At 41.1% G+C, this 21,430-nt stretch overlaps 1 protein-coding gene across 8 annotated transcripts in view; it reads right to left on the bottom strand.

Moving 5' to 3' along the window:
- Positions 1-21,430, bottom strand: part of kank1a (KN motif and ankyrin repeat domains 1a) — a 57,756-nt gene that overhangs the window by 3,847 nt on the left and 32,479 nt on the right. For 4 of the 8 annotated variants that reach the window (XM_028579359.1, XM_028579356.1, XM_028579357.1 and 1 more), the window contains 8 exons: positions 19,970-20,099; positions 8,918-11,569; positions 5,449-5,607; positions 3,854-3,962; positions 3,307-3,531; positions 2,740-2,827; positions 1,956-2,175; positions 696-838 (listed from right to left, as the gene is read on the bottom strand). In XM_028579359.1, the coding sequence (XP_028435160.1) occupies positions 696-838; positions 1,956-2,175; positions 2,740-2,827; positions 3,307-3,531; positions 3,854-3,962; positions 5,449-5,607; positions 8,918-11,569; positions 19,970-20,006 (3,633 nt within the window). In that variant the 5' untranslated portion in view covers positions 20,007-20,099. The remainder of the gene's footprint in view (positions 1-695; positions 839-1,955; positions 2,176-2,739; positions 2,828-3,306; positions 3,532-3,853; positions 3,963-5,448; positions 5,608-8,917; positions 11,570-19,969; positions 20,100-21,430) is intronic. The other 4 variants (XM_028579361.1, XM_028579363.1, XM_028579364.1 and 1 more) reach the window with 2 other exon arrangements.

The following is a 21,430-nucleotide window of genomic DNA, read 5'->3' as shown; positions in this document are numbered from 1 at the left end:
ACGTGTTACAAAGTGACGCACGTTGGTCTCTGAAGTAAAGGCTGGACTACAACAGAGCTGTTTGGAGCAGTTGGTGAACAGTGTTTTCTGTTGGAGATGGTGAGTCCCTTTGGGGTGGACTTTGGGCTTTTTCACTTTATTAACCTATAAACGTGCACAAATAAAAGATATATAACACAATACAGAAAAGGGGAAAAGCCAAAAAGCATATTATGAGCACTTTAAGTACAAATTTGAAGTACTTGTACTTTACTTGAGTCTTTTCTTGGCATTTTCCACTTCTACTCCGCTACATTTCAGAGAGAAATATTGTACTTTTGACTCCACCACATTAATCTGACATGTTAAGTTACTAGTTACTTTACAAATTAATATTTTGGCACACAAAACCCGTCTAGTTTATAAAATACCATGTTTTATTTTAAATGAAACTACCCAACAATAAATAGGCCTACAAGTACAGCTGAAATGATTAGACGATTAAACACAGAAATGTGAGGATTTTTCTTGTGAGGTTTTTTTCTCCAAGTACATGTCCCTGATGATACTTACATACTTTTACTCAAGTAACATTTTCAATGCAGGACTCTTTTTTTTTTTTTTTACTTGGAACAGAATACTTTTACAGTGTGGTATTAGTACTTTTACTGAAGTAAAGGATCGGAATACTTCTTCCACCGCTGCGAGTCACTGACCTGGCTGGCTCGAGCGTTGACGTCGCCCTTGCTGAAGAGCTCGTCCACAATACGCATGTCCTTGGGCGACTCCACTGCGGCCAGCGCGGCCAGCATGATGGGCGTGTATCCCGCCTTGTTCTGCTGATTCACATTACACACATCTGACACACACACACACACACACACACACACACACACACACACACACACACACACACACACACACAAAAGTACGGTGAAGCAGCTTGAGGGAGAACTTTTTCAGTGCGTGTGGTCTCAGACCCTTTAACGCTATGACTCTCGTCTGCGATTGACTTGTCGCTGCCCGTCAATCAACAACACAGTGATGTACGAGGACGTGCGTCAGGCCTGGGGCTTCTTCTGGGACCATGATGCATTGGCTGAACCTTTAAAAAGAACTCGTCCTTGCAAAAAGAGACAAGACATCCGAGCCATCAGACGGGAGGCGATGTGAGTGAGAGGGTGGCTGCCCTGCCCACTGAGGGGAGGAGAGGTCTAAGGAGCTGGGAGGACAAAGGCTACAATGGGAACAGAGGGGGGGGGGGGGGGGATTTGCTGTCACAGAGCACAAGGACACAAAAGGCCGAGGAGACAAAAGGGCTTTTAGAGCAGCGAGTGGCCAGGACCTCATCACAGTCTATTGAGCCTTCAGGGAGAGCGCTGCATGGCAGGGAAGTAGGAAGCATTCAGATGCTTGAGTTGAGAAAAAATAAATAAAAATACTAATACAGAGGTACAGTTTACTACTGTGAAGAGTAGGCCGCACTGATCCTGCTAGTATGCGTTTTGATAACTTTTCAGAGTAAATTGAAACAATCTACAATGAGTCTCTCATCCCACTCTACATCAGTGAGGAGCTGCCAAAGACAGCGAGAGAAGAAGAGTAGCTACATGCCAAGTATCGGCGTTACTGTTGTCTTTCTGCAGCAACCTGATATCTTAAAGAAGAAGATAAAAGATGCAAAGAAGCTGGAGAAGGATCAGGTGAGCAGTGTGGCGAATTCAGGAATACAAAAGCTTCTGGTGGTCTTATGGAGGTTATTAGGGGAGTAAAACAAAACCTTGGCTGCATTTTAAGCAAAACAAAGATAATCTTAGGGTTTTGATGGATTAGGAAGGCGTTGAAACATTTTAGAAACACTGGGCAACAAGGATTCCTTTCAACTTCTTACTCAATTGATGTTAATGTACTGAGCTCAACAAAAGCAAACATTCAGCTTTGCCTCGCGGCCACATGAGGGAGGAAAGAATGCTGACCTGCATCCAGCAACTTCTTCACCACCTGGAAGTTGGAGTGCGACACGCTGTAGTGCAGCGCTGTGTTGCCGTTGCCGTCGGCCATGTTGACGATGTGGCGCAGCACGGCCGCCGAGATGGCCCCAAAAGCCCCCAGGTAGTCCTCCACCATGCCGGCCAGTGCCGCCTTCTGACTGGACACGCGGAACCACTCGTGCTGCACCGTGTTCAGGCAGGCTCTCTGAGGAGGCAGGACGGGGACTCGTTAGAGATTACAGGCAGTATCTGTGTAGTGCTGCGTAGGGATGCTAATGTGTTAAAGAATAAATACGAAATCCATAAGTCCACGTCCATGCATGTTGAGACTCTAATTTAACGGATTATCTAACTTTCAATGCCACTTTGTATAGAGTGACAAAATAACTGATGTTGGTAGTGGCTGTGTCAGACACACAGGACTGTATGCTGCTGAAAAATGCTACAATCACAGAAAAAGATCAAAACACTCTGAAGTGTTATTCAAACAACAGCATTTTACGTTCTTCTTGAATGGAATATCTTCATTGCATTTTAGGGTAAAATACCTCTCTCTCTCTCTCCCCCCCTTTTCTCACCTAGCTGTCCTATCCATTAAAGGCGGAAAAGCCCCAAAAAAGTATTATTATTATTATTTCTTTTTTTAAATTAAAAACACCAGTATAAATCAGTAAACACGTGGAAATTCAACATTTTAAATGTTATGGAAAGTCTATGTCCAAAACTGTTAAACCAGTGATAGATAGATCGATAGATCAAAACTCCTCACCAGATCTTTACTGCTCACTGCTTTGGGGTCACTAAGGTGAGTTTTAAGAACGTTGCTCGCAGCCAGCATCTTCTCACTTAACTCATACCTGTGGAGACAATCAAACTTTGATTATTTTAACATTCAAAGAACATCAATCCCATTGGCTTCATCTAATTTGCCCTTTATCTAATAACTGATCCATATTACAAAATGTGAACATCCCACATTAATGTGTATAACTGTTTCATCAGATCAGGTAGCAATTATTTTACCTTGTTTGGATGCTGCCTGTATAAACGATCGTGTATTTATCCTTATTGAGCTAGTTATCTACTGTGTCTAAAGTGAGACTGAAGACACATTTCCAGCTGTGGTTGGACAATTAAGTTTTAATTCTATTCCATCAAATAGTCTGTAGTTTCACATCCAGTACTGCTTAGCTTCTACTTCTACTAAACTCCTATATATTATTCTTTAAATAGATTTTCTGTATACAATTATAAAAAAAAATTACACATTAGCATACAGTAGGTCACTTCAGAGCACTGGAAACAGTAAATGTAATAGTTGTTCTCTTGAACCCACCTCTCTCTCATCTCCTGCTTTTCTGAACTTTCCTCTTTGTCCTCCTCCTTCCCGTCCTCGGCTCCTTCGGGCTGAAACTCCTTCGTGGTGCGCTTTCCCTCCACATTCTTGTATTCCTCCTCCTTTCCTACGAACTCCTTCTCCTCATCCTCATCCTCTTCGTCCGACCCCGAGGAGCTGCTGTCCTCTGAGCTGGAGTCGTCGCTTGACGTAGTCTCATACCTGCTTCGCCACAAGGGGGCGGCAAAAGCACAGACATTCAAAAACTCATGTGGTGCACAAAAAAAGGTTCAGATTTCACGAGGTCTGGACCTCCACGTGTATGTTAACAGGCGCAGGTTTAAGAGGAAAGAACATCAACACAACAGCCTTATAAAAGAGTAAAACAGCACCTTTAACCACACTCGGGATACTTAAAAAAACTAATGCACAACAAAAGCACCAAGTTAAAAAACATCTAACAGGCCCCTTAAAATGCAAAGAAAAAAATAATTGAATAAAAAAATTCATGACCCATTTCAACGTGAATATATTTTCCCCGACTCACCCTCCGTTCACCCCGACAAACTGCAGGTTCTTTTTGGTGCCGTTTGAGTCTGCTCGGCCATCTTTCTTCTTCATGATGGATTTCAGGGTGCTCTGGCTGCACGGCTGCCCTGAACGTGAGCACAACAGGATCACTTTAGGGTCAGCATCAAAATAAAAGTAAACATTTAACTGGAGTTTATGAATCATAAAAATAAGTTTCTAGTTTTAAATGTCATTTGCTTCTGGAACGGCTGCTGATTTAGTTCAATCTTAAAAGTAAAATGTATTAAAAAGAAGAACTGAGACTGTTCATGTATACTGTGGATGGATAGATACTTTATTTATCCCTGTTGGGGAAATTCTCATGTCACAGCAGCAGTGCACAAACGAACCGCACTGCAACCGAACAAAGCATAGTGAAGCAAAAAATAAAAAAAGTTAAAAATACAAGTACTAACAGTTTGACCGTTAAACGTGTGCATGCATACAGTGCTGTAAGGTGTGTAAAACGGATGGAACACGTCTCTAGAAAACTTTCCAAGTTTCTATAAAACATTTTTTTACTTTTTATGTTTTACGACATTTTTAAATTACAATTTTTATAATATCCTCTCTCCTGCAACATTAAAAGTATCCTGCAGTTAACAGCAGCACAACTTAAACTTAACAAGCCCAGTCAGTTCATTTACAAATGGCCTGAGAACGCCTGAATGATCCACTAAAGGTTCTCTGACATGATCAAGAGCTTTGGCACTGAGCAAAGTAGCCATTAAGTGTCCGTCTCACGCTCTTTCCAAAGCACTCTGTCAGCGAGGAGCTGGAAGTTGCCCCAAACCCTGAAAGCATCTCAGTCATTTTAAAACACAGGCTTTCGAAAACCGAAATACCAGCCGAGAGCCAGAAACGCACTCACATCTGCCAAGACTTGCCCCTATTTGAGAGGCCTCTTTTACTGCTTCAGGGGACAGCAGTGTGTGTGTGTGCTCATGGATCAACATGCAAGCAGTTGCATACGTCTACATTGGCGTGTGTGCATACTCAGTAGCAAGAGTCATTCTGCACGTTTCCCGTGTTTTGACAGGTGGGAACGTGAGGAGTTTGTCAGAAGGAATCCGGGCTGATGATGAAGTTTGTGGCCATGTTTGGCCTGTTGTCTGGTTTAAAGTGTACAAAATTGTACAAAAAAGTAAAAAATGTAGGTACTTGGGTGTATTCATTTTATGCTACTTTATACCTCTACTCCACTACATTTCAGAGGATTATTTTTTAAACTTTTTACTCCACTACATTTATCTGATAACTTTACTTACTTTGCATGTGCAGATTAATGTTATCACTTCACCTCTAAAGAAATCCATTTTGTGTTTAGAGAATGCACTTTTAGCAAGACCAAAGCCTCAAGACCTGGTTAGATCACTATTACTACCACTTTTAACACTATTTAATAACACTATTAACAGTCTCCAGCTCGGCCTTTCATTTGTTGGCTTTGTCAGCAGCACACTGGATTTAAAAATCAAACAAGGAGCAGTTGACATGACAATGGTGTATCCTTAACACACAGACGAGACCAAAAGAGGAGTTTTTATTGCCAAAAAGTGTCCTTAGCCGTACCATGTAGCGCTGTAGACATCTGCAGGTCCATGCGGCTCTTCTGCTCAGCTGCACTGACCTGCTGCTGTGCAGGTGTGTTGGCAGGTTTATCTGCAGGAGTCAGGCCTGATGAAATCTTCTCCATGTGTAACCGCTCTGTCCGAAGCTGCCGACTGCCATCTGAAAAGGAGGAGAGGCAGCCTAAAGTTAGTTTCTAAATGCACAGGTAGGACAGGACTGAAAGGGTTTTGTCATTAAAAAAGGTACCCTACAGGTGCTGTACAGAAATTGTGTCTACATACATCATAGTTGGTAAAAATTTAGGAAATCTTGTCCCGGTCGCAGAAATGTGACTATGGAAACCACCGGACCTTTACCTTTTGTTATTTTGAAACCAACTGCCGATAGAAACTGTAACAAAAATGAAGCAGCAGTACTTCAGACCGGTTGAGACTCCATGTAAATAATCAGTACTTTAAGCATCGTAAAACACACTTCATTCAAAGTTGACAGAAACCAAATAAAGCTATGAAAAGCCGTTTTTATTAACACTTCACCATTTAAAACCAACCAACAAAGGTTTAAAAATCAACACAATCTGGAGATACATGTTTTTTTCACTGGGCAGGATGGGGATGATCTGTAATCTTAAAAAGTAACAAAAGCTGTCAAACAAATGTAGTGGAGGAAAAAGTACAATATTTGTCTCTAGGGTGTAACCGAGATAAGTATAAAGTTGTATAAAATGGTAATACTCAAGTAAAGTACCACACATTCGTACTTAAGTACAGAACTTAACTACGGACATAATTTACATGAACAGGATTTACGTCCGTTTAGGTCTAATCCTACATTCCAAAAGAGGCCAGAAACTGACCAGGAACAAGCTCGCACACAACACAATCGCCCTGCGTTTATGTGCCAGCCGGCATGAATGCGTGTTACGTAACTCAGAAGGAGCCATGAATCAGCATCAACAGTGAGGTGGTAGTGAAGGCAGGAGTGGCCCTGCAAAAACAACAAGAGGCGATTGGTGCGACGTTAACTGGCTCCCAAAAAGAAACGAGCTCATTGTTGGTTCATGTCCAAAGCCCCCCGCCGCATTTTTCAGGGTCAGAGATAACTTTGGCCTGTCCGATCCAATCAGGATTCTCTGTAGACGCTGTGTGAACGCTCTAACCCCAAACCCCCTCACCCCACACTCCAGACTAGATCTAGATCTAAGTACAGCTGGGACCGCGCTGGCAGTCAATCCTAAACTACATCTTACTTTGTCCCTAGATCAACACTACAGCTGTTTTATTGTCCTCTGAACAGCCCTGTAAAAGAGCAATAAGAGAGATTTTAAGGCTAACACCAACATATTTGTATGCTGTTCATCTTTTATTATTGGTTTGCATTTAATTTTTGTAATATTTCAATTGCCTGATTTTATTTGTCTCATTGCAGTCCTGAACTATTTTGGTATCCTGGTTCTACCATGTAAAACACTTTGTAACTTTCTTTGGAAAAGTACTGTACAAAGTTAACTATTCTTCTTCTGTAGTTATAGCTCATTAAAACACTTTCTTAAAAAGATTAAAAAGGGAAATCACAATACCCTTGCATCCCTATATATTTAAATAAATACCTTTAATGTACACCCCTTATATCATGCATCCTCCTTCCTTATCTAATCTTTATTTTAAAATCTTAGTGTGTACCCTCAATTCTCTGTGTATAATGTCTATTTTTCTTATTTTTTCCATCATTATTCAGCTTTGTAGTGTTAGTTTTAGCCACTTTTTGCCTAAAAAAGTGCTCTGTGGAGTTTTCGGCCTCTAGTAGCACTATGGAGCAGGGATTTTATTTTTATATGTGCAGTTATACGCCAAGAAATGCTGACCGCAAATAGTAAATATGCATGTAAAGAATGCAGGATTTAAAATACTTAAAACAGAACTTTGTTTGTTTACAACAAAACTTCAAAAAGGGCAACTTTAAGTGCTACTGCTACTTTTAAAACTCTAAAGCGGTACGTGAGAGTGTAATTGAGGTGTTTAACTAAGGAACAATTGCTCTGGCCACAAAGACGGAGATATAACAACTCAAAAACATTTGTTCTGTAATCATGACTAAAACAGAAGCTTCTTTTAACGCCTTATCTTACTGAATATCTTAAAAATATTGAATTGTAATAAGAGACAGACATAAAACTAGTTTAATCTATTGTTCAATACACCGTGGAAGAGAAGAAAAAAAAATTATTTTAACTCTTCAATGCTCGCTCAGACACTAAACACATTACTGCCGGCTTGATAGCTGTGTGTGTGTGTGTGTGTGTGTGTGTGTGTGTCTGTGTGAGTGTGTGTGTGTGTCCATTTTCTTTTGTCTGCCCTTGAAACTATGCTTTCATTGCAGTGTTTCCCACACATGGACTAATTTGTGGCGGTGCGCCACTCATTCAACACCGACTGCCACACGTTTTTTTTTTTAATGCTATTTAAAACACGCAGCATATTCGTTCAGCTGCATTTCCTTTCCCCGATTTCTCCATGAAAACGAGAGAAGACGGCTGGCGAAATTCACAAGTTCATGAAAGGTTGGTATCTCGTGAACACCTTTACACAATTACACATTAAAAAGTCCTATAAAAAATATTTTATATTCCGAATACAATGTGTTAATGTTGGAGTCCCAACCCGACCCTTAGCAAACAAGCGATTGCGCCTGCTTTAGAAAGTTAAGTGGCAAGTTTGCGGTAAAATGCAGTTGGGTTGTCTAGGTCAAAACACTATATGTAGGAGCTGTGAATCAAATAAACTTATTATAAATAATGTTATGGGCAGTGGTGGCCTAAAGGTTAAAGAAGTGAGCTTGGGACATATGAGGATTAAATCTGGGTGGGGAAAGTGAATGAGCAGCGCTTGTCCTTCCCTCATTACCACCACTGAGATGCCCTTGAGCAAGGCCCTTAACCCCAACCGCTCCAGTGGAGTTGCTCAGTGGCCAGCAGATGAGACTGTGGTTGTACTGGGGAGCTTCCAGGTATGAATGTGTAACTGTGTGAACGTGACAGCTTATAAGTATTTACCGCGACTGAAAAAGGCACGTGTTGAGGATGAGGACCAGCCTGAACCGGAGGTATCAGTCTGAAACAGAGCTGAACGGTCCGACCAGTGTAATTAGTTAAGTTATTAATTTGTTGATAATATTTTCAGGCTTCAACCAGTGAAAGACAGGGTCAGGGAGAGAGAGAGATTTGTTAGGCATTGAAGAAAGAGTAGGAGAGGAGAACAGAATCCAACAGCGTGTCCTTCTCAGCTTTTGATACTTTGTTACAAAAATAAGTAATCCCCGGCCACCACAAATTGCTTTCTAATGTGTGGGAAACACTGCATTGCCTGGTATAACTGCCAGCTAATTATCCCAAGAACCATTTATGTTTATGCAACACGTGAGCAGGTGGAACCATTAGCATCCTCAGAGCTGGATGCGGTATATCTCTCACCTTCGCTTGAGTTCACAGAGTCTGACTGCAGCTTGAGAATGTCTTCAGCACTTCCGTACTTCATGACTGTGTTGATGGACGAGAGCGTGCTGACCAGCTGACTGTTGATGGATCCAAACTGGGACTGGGGCTGACCGAAAGCATCGGCGAGCTCGCTGTAGTTCTCCGCTAGCAGCATTTGTTGCTCCTGCAGCAGCTTCTGCACCCTCTCGATGTAATGGTCCAGTCCGGCGCCCCCCTGGGTCTGAGCTTGCAGTGGTGCAGCAGCCGTCTCAACCTCCACAGTCTCTTTGCTGCTGCTTGTGACAGATTCAGTTGGCTGGGAGGGGCCGCATGCTATGTTCCTGGTTTTTAATCCAACCAAGAAGTTCTCATGGATGCCAACTGGTCCCACCCCACATTCTTTGGTTTTAGTAGAGCTTGATTTGCCAAGGAATGACTCCGCGCCAGTGGTGGTTCCAACAGCAATCGAACGCATCTTTGCTGTTGAGTGAACTTCTTTAATAAGACCTTCCCCGGCAGCAACCGTCCTCGTTTCAATCACAGCAGTGTTGGTGTGCTTGTCACAAGTGATCAACCCCATGTCAGTAAAAGAGTCGGTCAGGACAGCTGCTTTTGTGTTGGTGGATTTGCTCGCAGCTTCTGTCTCAGTATTGGTATGCCGAGTTGTCGACTCAGGAGCCGCCATGACACCAAAGTCCACTTTGCTGTTACAGTCTGGGTCAGTTCCTTTCGACACCAGCGTCTTGATTGGACCAACGATCACATCCACTGAACAATCTCCGCAGCCGATTGATCTTGACTCTTTGCTCAACTCTGTCATGGGCTTGCAGAGAGCCAAGCTGTCTACCGATTCCTCTGTGTTAACTCCCACCTCACAAAAATTCAGTTCCGTGCCCACCTGCTGGTGACACGTCTCCACCCGTCTTCCTACACACTGGTCAGTTAGCTCCACACGCTCGTGCACCACCCACCGGTCCATCGGGATCTCTGGACCTGTGGCAACATTCTGCATGTTAGGTTGACAGGACACTCCTATAGTGTGGCTTTGTAGAGTTTTAGTGGTGTCAGCATGGCTGGATTCTAGATGGTCACCCACTCCCTGGCTGCGCATCTGGACTTTGGCCTCCACACAGGCATTGTACATCTCAGGCCTGGCCATCAAACCTTTGTCCGCTTTCTTCTTGTTAGACCCACCGGCCACTTGGAGTTCCAGTTTTAGCTTTCCCATCTCTATTTGGTGAGTAGATTCTTTCAGCTGCACCTCCAGACGGTAGATCTTCTCCTTCAGTGCTTCTATGGTCTGCTGCTGGAGGTCGATCTCTCTCTCCGCTTCACTGGTCATGCCCAGCATGGCCTCAGTCACGCCAACCGCAGCACTGTGCATTTCCTGCCGCTCCGTCGATACTCCCGCATCCTGGAAACAATGTCCATTTGTCCTCTGAGTGACAGGAAGGCTGTTCATGTTTTCATCAGTAACTACACCAATGGACTTTTGGTGGGCCTGGTTTTGTGTGAGCTTATGAGGCTGAATTTCAGTTGCACTATTGTCCTGTGTCGTCTTCTCCAGAGCTTGGACCTCGGCAGCCAGACGTCTGAATTCATCCAGCCGTTGAGCGCTCTGTTCCTGGGCTTCAGGCTCCATGATGTGCAACTCCGTTTCCTTTTGGATGGGGCCCGGGTTCTCCATTTGGTCGGCACTGCCTACACTGTAGGACCGCTTGCGGAAGCCACCAGGACCTTGATTTTTGGACTGAGCAGCCAATTGTCTTTTCTCTTCCTGAAGAACAGCAATCTTAACCTGTAAGATGGGAATAGTTTTCACCTGCTCCTCTAGCTCTTTCAGCTTCTTGAGGGCCACAACCATCTGCTCCCGGATTTGTTGAAGGTGTAAGGGGCTGACATTTGTCACAGGCGTGGCCATGCCAGAGCTCATGGGGCTGTGGCGGATGGAGCTGCCCATGGATGGTGGGTAGTAGTGGTTGTACTCTCCATTGGGGAGGTGACCATTGATAGGGAGAGGATGATGGGTGCTGGGAGAGATCTGACTTGGGGCCATGGAGCTTGAGTAAGAGGACAGTGAGCTGCTGGATCCCATGCCGCCGAAGCTGGCAAGACGGCGGCGGGGCATTGGAGGGTCGCTGTGGGGCTGCATGAGCAGCCGCTCTTGTTCGAGCCGAAGACGCGTCTCCATAAGGGTCTTTTCCACTTGGGGGTTGTGACGGGGGGCAAACCTAGGCGAAGGAGGTGGCAGGAGCAGTTTTTGCTCCGTGATGCTCAAGTAGGATTGTTGCTGGGAGACTTCACAGGATGCTCTGGAGAGGGTTGGGGTCAGCGGCACAGCGACCTGGGGCCTGGAGTTGAAGAAGACTGGGGACTGCTTGTCATCGCTGTTGGAGGAGGAAAGGGAGTCTGTGGAGGTCCATTCAGCCTGAGTGCTGCCGCCGCCAGTGCTGCCCCGAGGCACCGCCAAGGGTTTGGCCAGTTTGGGTTTCCTTTGGATACTCAGCTTCCTAATAGTGTTGCCCCTCTCAATGTCATCGACATATTTGAGGAAGTCCAGGTCTAGCTGATAACCATAGGGAGTTTCAACATAGTAGGGGACCACAGAGTCCTTTTCATCCTCTGTGCTTGGGCATCTTTGTCCTCTTTCTGAAACAGAGACCATAAGAACATACCATTAGTTAAGAGTTCTGATTTTAGTGGTTTTATAAAGGCCACTATATGTCTGTAAATGTAACAATAACCAAAGAAACTACAACAAGAATTTAAAAAGGATGCACTGGTTGCCCTGAAGCAGCTTGGGTGTCAGGCAAAGTCTTTCCTCAGCCGCTGACAATCACCATAATTTGACAGTGCGAGTACAAACACGTCTCAAGTTTCTCACACCTCTACTGGAAGAGTGGGAGTGATAATCATTTTGGCAAGGGGTGGTTTAAGTCAGCCCAAAACTATGTGAGATGCAACTATGTAAAGCAAACACCAAATAGCAAGTAAACTTGAAAATGCCTATATAATCTAGCATGGTGAGGTTTGTGGAAAGCTTAAGAGATAAACCGGCCATTGTTTACAAAGCATTGATAAGAGATGAGCCAATGGGGTCAGAAAAACAGACAATGTCAATATTTTCTAGTCCAAAATCCATCCGGCATTACAACAGAGCTACAGACATAGATTAACCATAACCTCACATCACATTTTGAGAACAGTTTGAAGACAAATTAAAAAAAAAACAAGCTACAATGAATTTCTTAAGTTCATACAATTTGTATAAATCAGTCAAAGCTGCTTAAAGTCCAAAATCCACTCGCTGTCAGAGAGAGTCTATAGAGCCAGTCAGCTTTCCAGGCCATTAGGAGACTCCACTACATTCACACTGTGTCGGCTAAATGCAGCGTCTTGTTCTTGGTATGCCTGGAACTCTCGCAGACTAAAGCAAACACAGGCTGGAAATAAACAGCCCAGCTCTTCCTCTCCAGTCCACCCCACCAGCTCCGGCTACTTCTCCCAGTCAATCCTTTCCATTCAGCTAAAACAGAGGGAGGGAATTACAAGGCTAAATCCTGTTACTAAACCCTCACCGCCTTGTTGTTCAAACTGCACTCACCTCAGACAAACAGCACTCTCTCCATTTTACTTTTCCTCCTTCTTCACGCTCTCTCTCTGCTGGACAGGATTTGAATGTAGTGAGACCTTAACTACAGAACTGCTTTTTCTTCTCACTCTTTCTCAATCCTCTCTCCATAGAGGGGAAAAAAAGTTCCACTATTGGTGTAAACTAAAGCACAGCACTGCTGCACTATTGGACAGCTGCCTCCTCCAATCCTGTGAGGCTCTGAGGCCAGAGCTTCCCTACCCAAATAAGAGTTCTGTTATTCAGTTTGAGGGGAGGTGAATTTATGACAATATCAGCCTGTTGGCTGACAAATGGCTCGGCTACTGTACATGTCAAACTTTTATACTCTGCAGAACCCACTTTAACCAAATGTTATTTACAAGTCAATTCCAACTTGACAAGTATGTTTAAGGCCAGTTTATCTGTAAATAAAACTCTTGTGACAGCGGACTTTTTTTTTTTCCAGAAAAAAATAATTAATTTCAAGATTTTTCGTTATTGTTTATTCTATAAATAGGTCGGAATATACTGAATAATGCTAGTCGCATTTTCTCTCCATCTTGAAAGAGCTTTTTTGTCCAACAAACAGCTCAAAACCCCAACATATTCAACTTTAATCAATCTACAGTAAAGAATATCCAAAATAGCAGCCAAATTGAAAAGCTAATGTAAAACAAAAGAAGCAATTTCAAGATGTAAATTTGGGCTATGGGAAATTGTGACAATTAAGGTATGAATCAAGACATACATAGGCAGATTAATAATGAAAATAATCACAGGTTTCAGCCCTAAAATAACCTAATACAGCTGCAAGGCTGCATGAGTAAATAAGTAATTGTTTAGGGTATACAAGGTCAGAAAGCTGTCTTAAAATTGCTTGTTTTGTCAAACCAACAGTTCAAAACATGAAGATATTCAATTGAATTCAATTTACAATAAATAAAACTAAGAAAAGCAGCAAATTTACACATTTATGAAGCTAGCATCAACAAATCTGTCTCCTTTTTCACAATTAGTTCTAATATATTAGAAGTGCTGTTTAACTTTGCTAGTTCCACTAGTTACAGCTTCTCAGATGTGAGGGTTTACGGTTTTTCTTTGTAAAATATGATAGTGAAGTGACTGTTGAGTGGACAAAACAAGCAATTTGAAGACATTACATTGGGCTATGGAAACTTGTAATTATTTTTATTTATTTTTTTTTTACATTTTATTAGGGAAAAAAAATTATTAACCAAGAATGAATTGTTAGTTTCAGCCCTAACCCTAATACATAACTACATTTGAGTTAATTTAAACTTTTAATGTCAGTTTGTGCACACATAAAGCTTTTACTTTATTTTTAGGAACCTTTTTGAGAAACTTTAAGTGCACTCTCCAAGACAAAGCCTGCGTTGTGTTTTCTCCTGCACGGACCTAAAATAAGCACATCCTGGTTTTTTGGTCTGTTATAAATAATCTGTGAGCCAGCACAGTCATGGTCTTGTGCTGTCTGGTTTTGAGGACTCTCGCGCCCCCCCCTCTCTCCTTCCCTGGCCTTATACCCACACACAAGGAGTGACAGGCAGTCCTCTGGTACCACCGAGACCCTTAACAGCTGAGCAATGACCTCATCAACATGGGACAACTGAAGGAGTCACGTTCCAGTAACAGGGGCGAAGGCCCGGGAGTCTGCTCCAGTTATCAGCAGCTGTTACATTGTCAATTTGACAGGGATTACACAACAGTTAAGACAGCCAGCAGTGACAGGCAATACACTGTCTTTACCTTTTATTAAAGAACTATCAAGTTATTTGTTGCTGAATATAAAATGTGATATCTTTTAAACATTTCTCAGTCTTCTACAATTATAAAACTGTTTGCCCAGCCAAGCCAGCAAATGACACATTTTTTGTAGATGAAGTGCACATGAGTAAGCACTGCTAGTATTTAAAGGGCCCTCCACCTAGATTAAACTTCCTTCTTTATTTGCCTCTGCATTACAGTAGTGTGGATATATCATCAATATATCATGAGTATCAATGTAATACTTTTGTACTTTTACTGAAGTAAGATTTTGAATGCAGGACTTACTTGTAAAAGTATTTGACACTGTAGTATTGCTACTTGTATTACATGAAAGATCTGAGTACTTTTTCTATCAATGTTTTTTTTGGGGCATTTTATACCTAATGAGGAACAAATTAGGACTTTTGCACAGTGACTTTTAGGCTAAAATGTAAATAAACATAAAATGAATTGAATAATGATCATTTATCAACCAAACAACACAAAAAATCTGCTGGTTCCAGCTTCTCAAACATAAAAACGTAGTCGTTTTATAGCAATTATCTTTGGGTTTTGGACTGTTGGTCGGACAAAACAAGCAGTGTGAAGATGTCATTTTTCACTTTTAACATTTTGTGGACTAAACAAACGATAAATTAAATGGAAAAAACTAATCAACGGACCAATTGATTTAAAAAAAAAAAAAAAAAAAAAAAAAAAAAAAAGATACATAGTTGCCACTTAGCCAACAGAGTTTAATTAGAGAACTAAACATTGTGTAAGTCAACAACTTAAAAATAGCATCCAGAGCTTGGCACACAGGTGAATCCCAACCCTGCTCTACTTTTCTCAGCTGGGATATTAAAATATTTCAGCCCAACTATCCAACATCAGCTGTACATTTTTGCTGTAGAAGCTCTGAAGTGATCGCAAAGAAAATGGGTCTAAACTTTCTCACTTGTATGTTTCCAGCAGCTACTTCTTGCTCGTCTTTCACAGATGATTTCCAGGCCAGCGGCGCCAACAGAAAACGTGCTGACTAAACAGTTGCTTTTTAAATTAAAGTCAAATACGTTCACATCTGAAAGAAGCCGCAGTCTAATTATTCACACTTCACTTTTCAAATTCACCAGTGACACCAGCACGTTAGGCTGCTCTGACTCGTCTGTAGATAAGTAAAAGATATTTTGTGCGCTTTTTGTATATTTTTGTGGAGTCATTCCTCTAAAATGCCGCACCGACTTTAACCTTTCTTCATCTCTTTTTCTGTAACTTTAAGCCCACAAACTCACTTCTCTCTTTGGGGTTTGCTCTTAAAATAATGCACTGAAAGCAAAGTTTGGGCCTTGATGTTGAATCTGCGAGGAAAAATATACAACCAGGGCTTTGGCTTATTTGGCACTGGCTCTGTAAAAGTCTAAATTTAGAGCTGACAAAAGCTATTTAACATCCACAGTGCCCTCAGTGACTTTATAAATGAGACTGTGTCTGCCAGTTGTTTGGTATTAAAATGTGTACAGAAATCACTGATGTATTATTTCTGTATCTTTTTCTATTAAGAAAACTAAAACACATATATACTTAGACATAAAAAACATGCAGCTTGTATTGCACTTGATGGGCATTCTGTCATTCAGTGTAAAAAGGTGATATTACATAATTATTTGGTTGAAGTTTAGTTCTAAGCTCAACAGATTTCTTTAAAAGTTGATATTTTTGTCTGCATGAGATTTGACGTGATGCTTATTGTGGGTTAAAAGATTTGCTGTTTTGGTAAATGCCAAAAATCCCTCAGTTCATTAACACAATATACAGTATCATAATATGTTCTGGAGGCTCATGGTGTCCCAACACGGTACAGAGACATTTTGTTGATTTATCGGTCTTCATTTTGACAGAACTCATTACAACAACAGCAAATAGTGGAAAAATGCACCTCTGAGCAGACTGTAAAAACTGATTTTTCCCCACCAATTGCACAAACTCATACAGAGACGTTACACAGTTGTACTGGTCTCATACACGCAGCTTTGTAGTACTCACATTCTGTGCATTACATTGAGTGAGAGCAAAGTATGATGCAAGTGCCGGGTGGAGAGGACTCTAGTGGCCCCACACCCCCTTTCTCATTGAACTAGCCTGGTATTTCCTGGCTCTGCCTGCATGCTCTATACGCCTAATTACTCACAAGAAAAGTAGAGCCAACGTTTGATCAACACCTCATACTGCATCAGCTCAACACCAGAACAGTGAGACACATCCGTTCATATATTAAAAAAAACAGGAAACAAAACAAAAGACATTAAAGCTGCACATTCTTGCCCTTTTCAAACTGAACACAGGACAGATTGAGCAGGGCAGAGCCACTGACTGTGATCTATTAGCTGCTTCTAGAAAGTCACAGGGCTGTGCCAGACTCTGCTGCCAAATTCAACAACTTAACTCTGTACATGATGATGCAGATGGGAGGAAATGTTTGGTCCTTCCCTGCAAACATCGAGGCAGTTTGAAAAACCTCTCAGTCTTTTCTCATAGATGGTCAAGCAAAACAGACAGCGAGTGAGTGTGCAGACTGGTTTATTTCCAGTAAACCGATCTGCAACATGGGAAGAATGAACCAAAAACACCATAAAGAAACAGGGAAAACTATCCATGAGGTGAACCACAATATATCTTGCTATGTGAAGGATATTTTGAGGTTGTTCTGGTCATTTCAAACTGGTGTTACTGTGACCAACAGTTGATGCCTGTATGGTTTGTTTTTTTTAATCAACGGTGGTCCCTCAACCTCAAACTAGATTGTGATAAGTGTTAAAACAGAAAATCGAGAAAAACGACTGATTAAGGCCAAACTGTTCATATCTAACATCTCTCATAAAATAGCAATAAAATAGTTTAGGTAGTGCACAATGTGGACCCAATTTGCCTCATTACATTGCATTTCATGCGTTGTGACTACTGAATTGTACATGCATTCTTGCTGCAGGCCGCTGACAATAAACCGATCAGTGCACACTGAAGTTAGTCACACTTAAACAAACCAGTTCTACATCTATTCATCAAACACTGTGTAAAGACACTAAAGGTCCAGTGAATAAAACAAACCATTATCCGGTTTAGTTTACAAAGACACAGTGCTCTGCCCCTTTGGCCTACATTATAATAAGCTACCAGCACTTACACAGACCCATACAATAATAAAGTGACTGATGAGGCACAGTACCAGGGGGTATTTTAAGTGGCAGCTGGGTAACTGTCTCTCGCTGCAGACACAAAACCACTTTAGCGGGTTTGAATGTACTGCAGGAGGTCGACCCGTTGGCACGACTCTGAACGCCTCTCTGTGGGTTTTCTTGTCCACAACAGACTGGTGGCATTCAAGTTAGGCCAAAACTATGATGGGCTGCTCTGAGCCATGACTCAGCCTCTGCAGGGTTTTTATTTTAGACAACTTCACTGCATGTGGGAAGATAGTTTTAGTGTTGCAGGGTTTTATTTTTGGCTTTTTCTTCAAGGTTGATTTTGCAGCAGAATAAAAAAAATAAATAAAAAATCTCATCATTTCAGATGGTCCTAATTTGTAATTGTCTTATTATATAAAACTGTCGACATTATGAGCATAATGATCACTGATACTTAAATCAGTTTTCCTCTGACTAGGACTTCCTACTTAAAGTAAAAACAGTTTTCAGGACCACATTCAGCAAATGTTTCTGCGGAAAAGTATTTAAGACATCAGTCCTGCAGCTGAATGCAGTGACTATTTCTCAAGTTAAATTGAAATCAGCTGAGGTTTTGGTTGAAATATGTGCTCGATGTTTGTCCCACATTTGGCAGTTATGTCATCTGAGAGAAGCCGTACTGCAAAATAAACTGGTTAAACAAAACAAAAAATTCACAACTGGCAATATTTCAGCTTCTGAAACCAACAACACAAAAGGCAGAGAAATCAATGTTAGATTGCTTTTTCCTCAAGATATTAGGCCGACTACCTGATCACCAACTCAATTTAGCAGGTGACTACTACGTTAACTGCCAGCACTGCAGAGAAGCTATTTATACAGTTTACAGGAGGTTAGCGGTGTTAGCGTAGCACGTCTCAACGTTGTTCACATTCTGTAAAAATCAACAATAAAAACACTTAGTTGGGTGCTCAGCTTTTGAAGTGAATCCACACATCTACATACTAAAAACAAAAAGGTATCATCTCAGAGTCGTATATACATGGAGGTGACCGACTGACGCTGAAAGCATCTGTCCTGCATGCTGTGCATTCCTGGAAGGATTTGGGAAATAAGAAGTTTCACTCTCTCCTGTTAGTCTGGGCAGGAATGTGAGCCGTCTGCAGGTGTGTGTGTGTGTGTGTGTGTGTGTGTGTGTGTTCGGACCTGACAGCGTTTATTTCACACTGAAGCGTGGAAATCTTCTCTACATGTTGCGCCGTGTGAACGAACACAACCTCAGTGTGTTTCTGAATCATGAGAGGTATAGAAATAACTTACAAAAGGAGCAAATAAGTTTGGATAAAATGTGATTTTAAGCTAATGTTTAACATTCCTGCGTTTTGTGAAAAAGTGTGTGAGCTCTTTATGTGAAGGATATGTGAACAAATGCATACAAAAGAAAAGATGCTTTTAAAAAGAAAAAAAAACATCTTTCTGGTTATTTGAATGTGACTATGATATTCATTAAAATTAATAGGTCATACTGAAAGATACAATTAGGGTTGTTTATGGACTTACTGTGGACTGGTCTATCATATCATGTACGTTTTTACCAAAATGTTGTATCTACATTAATACAGAGAAAATTGTAATAAAAAAAAGGAGGGTTTTATTTGTTTATTTATGGTTTTACTTTGAGTTTTGTCTAATGTGAATAATTGCTGGTAATACAGTCCAAAGCAATTAACGTTGATTTATTTTAAATGTGATATCCCATATTTGCAACATCAGATTTCATAGTATGTCATATGAATGCAAAAATCCCATATAAAGTAATCAAACTGATGTACAAAATGTTTTACATATTGAGTAGTAACCATATCACTAAACGCTAGACATAAATGATCTATCAGTCGCTCATTCATTCTGATGCTACTGCTAATAATACACTTAGCAAGATGCTGCCAAGCCAAACATGTCATATACTACATATCAGAACTTTCAAACTCATATTTGAATGCCTAAAAAAAGTTAATGATAACTTCAGATACAATATTAAATCATATTTTTCTAAATTCTTGATGCAAGGATGGACAGATTTCACTTCTGTGTGGTGTTAAGACCGAGTCAGATGTGATGCCTGAAGTAAGCCTGAAAATGGACACCTAATCTACATTTAGCCTCTTTGTATTCTCATCCAGCTAAGTTTATTTGAGTAAAGATGAGCACATGTTGTTCATGAGGCAGCCAGGAATCATTTTACATGTATGAGTATACTATTAACCAAAAGTGTGCTGGAGCAAATAGTACTGGTCCTACAATACGACTGTGATGATTCAGTCTGACAAACAAGACGCTCGTGCAAAACCAAACGTAGCAGAAAAGAGATCCTACTTTCACTTAAGATAAAACAGACACTACAGCATCACCAATACAAGCACAATCAAAATCTCAAAGATTAAACCTTGCATGGTGAAAACAATGTAACAAAAAGGGTTGGTTTACCTGGGCCATTGCCATTCACGTGCATGGTTTGAGCCATGGCTGCCGCTGTGTGCTCTCAGTCCCACAACAAGACCTATTGTGGTCATGCAACTGCCATGCATCAAGCCCAGATTACCATGCAACCTGCAAACTGAGACAAAAACACAAAAGGGAAACATTTCACTAACAAATTAAGTTAGTTATAGGGAGTCACATACACAGGTTAAGCAGCAGGTGTCTTTATATCAGAGAGCTCCACAGATATCTCATTATCATCACAACATGAAATGATGTCCTACCAACTAACAACAGAAAACACCAGAAAAAGTTTCAAACATTGCCAAGTTTGACCAGTGGCGGAAGAGTTATTCCAATCCTTAACTTAAGTAAAAGTACCAATACCAAAATGTAAAAAAACAGATTACTGTACAAGTAAAAGCATTTAAAATTCTATTTTAGTCAAAGTAAAAAGTATTTTAAGTTAAATGTACTTTAAGTATCAGAAGTCACTAATTTTGCTGAGACTGATTACACTGTTAATACTGATGCATTTATGTGTACTGTAAGTAGCATTTTGTTGTAGCTGCTTGAGGTGGAGCTAGCATTGACTACTTTATACAGCTAGCTAGTTTAGCCCAGTGGTTCCCAACCTAGGGGCCAGGCCCCTCGAGGGTCACCACATAAATCTGAGGGGTCGTGAGATGATTAATGAGGTAGGAAAAATAAGAAAGAGGAAAAAAAAAAAAAAAATGATACACAAATCTGTATTTATTATTATTGTACTTCTTTAATTTGACATCTTTGAGCCTCAAACAGGTTTTTAAATGAAACCATGTGAGATGTTTAGAGGGGAGATGCTGCTAACAGATCATCTGAAATGTGACAAGGAGCGACAACTAGACAGATTTATTTTTCCTGTCAGTCTAAATTGTTGGAGCCCCTGGTTTAATCTTTAACATTGTGTTGTATTTTATAAGCTTTTTTATGTACAATTTTAATCTGAAAAGTAATTAGTAACCAAAGCCGTCAAACAAATGTAGCGGAGCAAAAAGTACAATATCTCCCCACAGAAATGCAGTGGAGAGGAAGTATGAAGTTGAATAAAATTAAAATACTTCAGTACAAGTACCTCAAAACTTCACTTAAATACAGTACTGAGAGGTCTCCCTCCGAAATGTATTATATGTTCTGGCACATAAAACCCTTTTTTGTGAAAGCTGAAGCCCACTTTAAATGACCGACAGAGCTGACCTCTGCTTTTTCACAGGTGTGTTTGCATCTGACATTTATGAACATAGGGGTCCTGTGTGCACTGGCCTGGTCATCATCAATGGATACATTATGAGCAGGAACAAAAGGGCTATTCTGTTTCTGTTTTTAAAAAAAAGGAGCCAACATGAGGGGAAAGAAAATGTCGACTTCATGGGCCACAGAAAGGCCTGGTTTCTTAAATGAGCATCTGGAGGAGTAAAGATGCAGACA

Source organism: Perca flavescens, chromosome 5 (genome assembly GCF_004354835.1).
Source record: "Perca flavescens isolate YP-PL-M2 chromosome 5, PFLA_1.0, whole genome shotgun sequence".
In the NCBI taxonomy this organism is placed as follows: Eukaryota; Metazoa; Chordata; class Actinopteri; order Perciformes; family Percidae; genus Perca; species Perca flavescens.
This window is presented reverse-complemented; position numbering and strand designations above follow the sequence as displayed.